This window comes from Lolium rigidum, chromosome 3 (assembly GCF_022539505.1).
Source record: "Lolium rigidum isolate FL_2022 chromosome 3, APGP_CSIRO_Lrig_0.1, whole genome shotgun sequence".
Lineage (NCBI taxonomy): Eukaryota > Viridiplantae > Streptophyta > Magnoliopsida > Poales > Poaceae > Lolium > Lolium rigidum.
In genome coordinates, this window is record NC_061510.1 from 363,704,338 (window position 1) to 363,711,042 (window position 6,705).

Consider the following 6,705-nt stretch of genomic DNA (forward strand, 5'->3'; position numbering starts at 1 on the left):
CAGGTTCAGCATTGTAAGGAATGCTCTACGTTGTAACTGAAGATTGACGGCCGGAGGAGAGCACAGCCTACGGGGTTACGGCGCTACGCACGCATCAGAAAATTAAGTTCAGATGTGGCGAGCAAAGTAATGATGCCTGCCGCAGTGGCTCCTTGTTCTTCCTTCGGTCATGAATGTCCAATGATATGCCGCTGCACTTCCTCACGGGAAATTACCGGGTCAGTATCTGGCCATTCAGTGCACTAGAATGAGCGGTTTTCGAGGGCAGATAGGCGCGTGGTTTTTCGCGCTGTCAGCGACGCAGAGGAATCTGTCCACCGCTAGGGTTTGTTTGTTCGTAGCCTGGCCCTGGCTGCTCAGCCTGCCGAAACAAAAGGGATGCACAGCACGCGGCGGCAGGCCGGCCGGCGGATGCAGCGCGGCGCAGGACGTACTAGGCCTGGGTGCGTTCGCCTTGTCTGGCTAGGTACGTAGGCAGTCTTTCCACATGCAGTTCTGCTCGATGATGAGCCGATGATGATACGGGCAGCCAAAGATCCGGCTGCAGCGCTTGTCCGCATACCTGCCGTCCTCGCTGAACCTGCCCTGCTCTCTGGAGTTTTTGAAATAAAGGCGGGGCGCGGACGCGCGGTCGATCCAAGGCGCGCCACTGCGGCGTCCGGCGTGCGAGCGGCGGATCCAAGGCGCCTGCCCGCCACTGCCTCTCCGCCGCTGCGCGCCGTACCTGCATCTGGACGCGTCGGCGTCGATCAGGCGGCCGGCTAGCTGCGGCGGCAGGATGGGGCAAAGGGAATGCGCTGTTTCCGAGGACGGCGATCGAGCTGTCGAGCTATCTCTGGGTGCGCGGGACTGACTGACCGGCCGACCGAGCCTTCGTCGGTACGTTCAGGCTTTGGGTTTGTCCGGATGCGTGGATCGGATGAAGCAGCTGTCTCATTCGGGCGGCACTGCAGCTACTCGCGCTGTCGTTTGCTCCACTTTTGTTCCTAGCATTCAGGCTGTCGCTGGTGGGCTGGTACTGCTGTGGCGTTGGAATCTGTGCACGGATATGTTGATACAATGTGCCACGGTGAGAGAGACGGAGTGCTAAGAGCACGATCGAGAGCTAATTAAGGGGAATGCCGTCCAGGTGTAGCTCCTTGCGTGCGAGCACAGAATTGCATGCAGTATATCTTCATCTGCAGCTAACTAGACAAATCTTGCATCTGCTTGTTTGTGCAGAATGTATATATCTGCTTTAGGGTACTTTCAGTAGGAAGAATACCTCGAAGCACCCTCCACCAGAAGACTCCAACCTTTGGCACAACATTAAGCTTTGAGACAGATTTCTACATCTTTTTCTTTTGGACTGGACAGATTTCTACATCTGTTCTTCAGTAACTGAGGCCATCGTCAATGCGCTTAAGCATGGCTAACCCATGGGCCTCCCTACCCAGCTATGATAGCCCGCCATGTAACTGAAGATGTACTTGGGCCCGTAGCTTGTAGGATTTCAGAGTCAACGATGTATCTAGGGTCATCCCGGCTTCCTATACACCGACTAGGTCGGCGCGTACCACGCGCCATATACGGGCCGGCCCAGTTCAGGTGTTAGACCAGTTGGCCGTTTTCTTTTTCCAATCATTTTTTCTGTTCTGTTTTTTTCATTTCTGTTTCTTTTTTTTCTGTTTAAATTAGAAAATTGTTGAAATCTGAAAGTTGTTCAAATCTAAAAATTGTTCAAATCGAAAAAATGTTCAAATTTGAAATTTGGTTTGTTAAAAACATGTTCAGCTTGAAAAACTGTTCAAATTATGATTTTTTAACTATTCAGATTTTAAAACTCCATTCAAATTTTAAAACTGTTCAGGTCTATAAAAAATTCGAGTTTTAAATTTTTTCAAATTGTTAAACTTTAAAATTGGAAAAATAATATAATTTTCTAAAAATGTTCAAAATATAAAACTGTACTTTTTTAAAACTGTTCAAATTTTGAAACTGTTCAAATTTTAAAATATTCATATTTTGAAAAATCTCAAAATTTTGTTTTTTAAAAAACTGTTAGATTTTGAAAAATAAAATATTAGTAAGAGAACAAAGAAGAAGAAAAACAAAAGAATCGTACCTGAGGCTAATGGGCCGAGGCCTAGCCTACCCGTCCTGGTCGGTGGGGTGTGCGGCACCCCCACACGAGCCGACCAGGTCGACGCGCGTATAGCAGTCCCTGGGTCATCCTCCCTATCTCTGAGGTCTCGTTCGGTTGGTCCCTATCCGGCCGGTTTTGGGCCGAAATCCACGTGGTTACACTGGTGTTGGGCCCCCGGCGTTTAGATACCGGCCCGCGCCTGAGACGTGTTCGGTTAAACCACGCCGGTTTTTTACTCCGCCCGGTTTTGCCTGAAACCCGCTGATTTCGCCGGTTTTTAGAAACGCTCCACTAGACTCGTGGATAGGATCCCGAGCGCGACGAAGCGGCGCTCCCCCTCGTCTCTCGCGATAGCAGCGACGACGGTGACTAGAACGAAGGGGCGGAGGGGGCGGCGGCGGCGACTCGACGGTGGACGGCCGGAGGAGAAGAGCTCCTCGACGACGCGGACGCCGCCCTTCCTCGACACGGACGCCGCCACGGAGCCCGACCAAATCCCTAGCCGCAGGCTCAAGATCGTGCCCTTCCCCGCCTCCGACGCCGGCCGGTAGAAGGTAAACCATCTCCTCCTCCTCCTCCCCTCCACCTCTTCTTGTATAAGGCCTCGTTCGGTTGCAGAGAACGCCGGCCGGTAGAAGGTAATCCGATCAGTCCGTGTTGGTTGGTTTTGATCTGGCATGGATCTTGTCCAGGAACGTCCGTGTGCTAGATTCTGGATGGTTCCTTGATCTGGTAGATGTTGACGCTTTGCTCAACTAGTGTAGAACAATTTTCGCTACGGGGTATGAAAAATAGAGATTTCTCCGTTCTTCTGTGCGTGTACCGTCATATTAGGAAATCTACCAAGTACAGCTTACTCTTTCATTTCTTTTTGGAAGAAAACTATACTCCTCATACATATTAGCACATTGCTTCGGGAGAAAATTGATTGCATGTAACTAATCTGGCTGGACCTCGATAATATACATACGCAGGGCTGCAAGCACTCGCATATATATTTTGTTTTTCGAGAGAATAATATACGCAAAGTTCATCAGTCTTTTCTTTGATTATAACAGATCCAAAGTTTGTTGTGTGCCCTGATGATTTATATTTTGAGGTCTCTTTTACAAATATGAAAGCGCTAACTCTTTAAAAGACAATCTTGCCATTGCCCCTGGTTGGCCTGGTTCGATTCTTGAGCGGGAATACATATATATAGTTCATGTAGTTCTCTTGTTATCAAGATCTAGGATGGATTCTTTTAGCAGAGTCTCTCTCAGAGGATTCAGTTCACCCCAATTCAAATATCGCTTACAATACAGAAATGTTCAGAATGTAAATTATTGGCTGCATACCAACTGTCCAGTGCATCCTTTTCAGCAAGTACCAATTATCCAGAGTACATATTAAACTTGTAGTTATACTTTGTGTGTTCTCTTTCTATTTGTGCTATTTAAACCTGCACTTTATTCCTACTTAGTATCTCGAATTTGTTGTGGTATTTAAAACTGCAATCAAACTACTGCAACTATCCTAGATAGGGCAAGCAAACTATTGCAACCTGCTCTATATAGGATAACAGCAGTACTTATAAGTTTTTAATTAAAAGAAAATTCTGCTCATTAAATAACTGGTGGCCTTTTTTATCTTTAGTTTTTGAATGGCTTTGAGAATTACGGATCGGATTAGGAAGAGAGAGGAGGAAGAAGAGGAGGAGGAAGAGGAGGATGATGATGATATGATTCTATTTCTTTTACCAATGCTGCATCTGCTGGGTGAACCAAGGGAAAAAAAAGCCCCGCCATACATCGACGATAAGAGGCGAGGAGGTTGTAAGGGACTTGCTGGAAGGGCATGTACAAAATTGCCGGGTAGCATTTAGGATGGAGGCCCACATCTTCAGGGCTTTGGCTAGTTTCCTTCGACGCGAGAGTTTGGTGCGGGATACCAGACTTAGCGTCGAAGAGAAACCTGCAGCCTTTTTGTGGATGCTGTCCCATAATTCCTCATACCAGGATCTCCAAGTACAGTTCAAGCATAGTAATGACACTTTCCATAACATCATGAATAACTTCTTCAACATCGTTCCTGCACTATCCAAGCACTTTCTGAAGCCTCCCAATCCAGCTCAAGTACACCCAAAGATCCGGAACAACCCAAGATTCTTTCCTTATTTTCAGGGTTTTGCTAAACTACTTCAGTCTAAATCATATAACCATGGAAATATATTCTTTTTCACATAGCAAATGATACCTTGTTGGTGTTCTTTGCAGAATTGTCTTGGAGCTATTGATGGGACTCATGTTCCCATGAACATTAATGGTGACATAGCCACACCATTTAGAAATAAGAAGGAAACACTCAGCCAGAACGTGATGGTGGTGTGTGACTTTGACGGGAACGCAAGGCAGTGGTGGGGTAACAAAAAAGAGGGGAACATCATCTAAAGGTGAGTGCATGTGTTCCTTTAATGTGATTGATGCTACTTGACTTCTTTATAATGTGTAGCTTACTGTGAACTTGACTTTTTTTCTCAAACAGCTAGGGCCTCTTGGAATGCAGACCTAGAGAAGGCTCTTGTGGATTTGCTCCATGAGCACAATACTCCACAATATCGTGGGCAGAATGGATGGTCCACCGATGTTTGGAACAGGATTACCAAGAAATTCCATGATAACCATCCATACAAGAATTACACAAAGGGTCAGATCCAAGACAAGGAGAAGGAGTTGAAGAGAGAGTACAAGATGCTCAAGGAGGCTAGACAGCAGAGTGGGGTTTCGTGGAATGAGAAACGGTTTATGATTGAAGCTGATCCAGAGTTGTGGGACAACCTCATCATTGTAAGATAGTCTGTATTGCTCCTTTCATGCTTATATTCATTCCTTTTAACAATATGCATCACTCATGTGTTCCTTTATATTGTGTAGTCATTTCCTAAGATCGGGAAGTTCCGTAGCAATAATGTTTTCCCCCTCTTTGATGCCTTGGGAGAGCTATATGATGGACATCTTGCCGAGGGAAACTACAACTTCACTTCCACTGAACCAACACAGCACACACAAGTGGAGGTCAATCCCGAGGTCAATTCTGTAGAGGCGACACGTTCCCATCATGATATTGCAGAGACCTTGGTGGATGATACACAAGGAGGGATGCAAGAGGCTATTATGATGGAGAACTTTGTTGGGAAAGGGGAGGCTTAGCCCACGGTGCCTGCTGCACCATCAACAAGTACTGAAAATGAACCCAAGAAGCGTCGGTCAAATGAAGATATTGCTGCTATGATGGAGAAGTACATTGAGATCAAGACGAAGCAGGTCGAGAGCAAGCAAATCGCGAACATGGATGAGTACTCAATCAAGAACTGTGTGGCTCGGCTAAACACAATGGGATTGTCACGAGAGGAGAAGGTCAAAGCCCTACAAGTCTTTAAGAATGCTGGCAATCGCGAGCTCTTCATTTGCGTTAATATGGATACTGCTCTCATGTGGCTGCAAGGCGAAATGGCCTAGGAAAGGTAAACTCTCTTCTTGTATGCATTCTCTACACTGATATGCTAGCTTACCTTGGACTTTAGCTCATATTAATGCTTTTCTACACTGATATGCTAGCTTGCATTAGTTACTGTGATAACAATACCTAATTTTATGTAATAGCATGATGAATTGTTGTCCAGTAGCTAATATCAATAATTGGTAGAGGCTCAAGCTTTTCTCAATAATTGTCTTAGGTTTGCATGAGAACTTTTCTTCTTTCTGATTGCAAGGTTCTCTGTTTTAGATTATCCAAAACGTCCTCATTCTGTAGATGATAGATGTTACTTGTAGCAGATCAGTTGTTAACTACTATACAAAGGAAGATTTGTGTGCATATATACACACTTGCACTAAGATATTTGGTGATAGATAGTGGTGGGTGTTTGGTAGTGCTGCACACGTGATTGTTTTGTCATTAGTTGTGAGAATTATTTTGTCATTAGTTTCTTTCTACAGGTAAAGTCACTTAAATTATCTTGAAGCTCCAGTGATTGTTTTGTACTAGTATGAGTGGCTAGAACCTAGTCCTTTGATCATTTATATTTCATAGAACAAATTTTACCAAATAGCAATGTTCACCTGATGTACTACAGTCTTCCTGCCATTTATTGATGTAGTTGTTGACTGCCAAAACCCACCGGCGGGCAGCGGCCTTGTCAACACTGTAGAGCCGGGGGGAGCCTAGAGCTGCGGCTGGCTGAGACCCCTCCGAGCGACGGCCCGCAATGCTCTTCCGGTCACACGCGGCGTTGCGAAGTGCAAGGGCGTGCCACCCGACCTATACCCGGTCGGGAAGGTGATGAGATTGCCTCGCTTAGTTTCTCCGCAGGGCATACATGTAAACGTTAAATACGAGCCTCGATCGGCTCTCGAGTTATCTCGTGAATCGGCTCAAAGAGCCGATCCACCCATGATCCGTACGGGGTGTACGAATACTTGGTGGTCCTGCTTGATCAAGATGAAGCTAATGAGATCTACGACGATTTAGGGTTTTCACCACATAATCGGATCATCCTACTCCGGAGTTGGGCCGGATGGCCACGCACGGTGCTCGTAAGC

At 46.1% G+C, this 6,705-nt stretch overlaps 1 protein-coding gene across 1 annotated transcript; it reads left to right on the forward strand.

Annotated features, from left to right (window-relative positions):
* Nucleotides 1-4,504: 4,504 nt before the first annotated feature.
* Nucleotides 4,505-5,313, forward strand: LOC124697335 (the record flags this gene model as incomplete). Its single annotated transcript, XM_047229942.1, has 3 exons — nt 4,505-4,556; nt 4,649-4,950; nt 5,038-5,313. Coding segments are annotated over 3 exons (630 nt in total), but the record flags the coding sequence as incomplete, so codon positions are not given.
* Nucleotides 5,314-6,705: the final 1,392 nt, after the last annotated feature.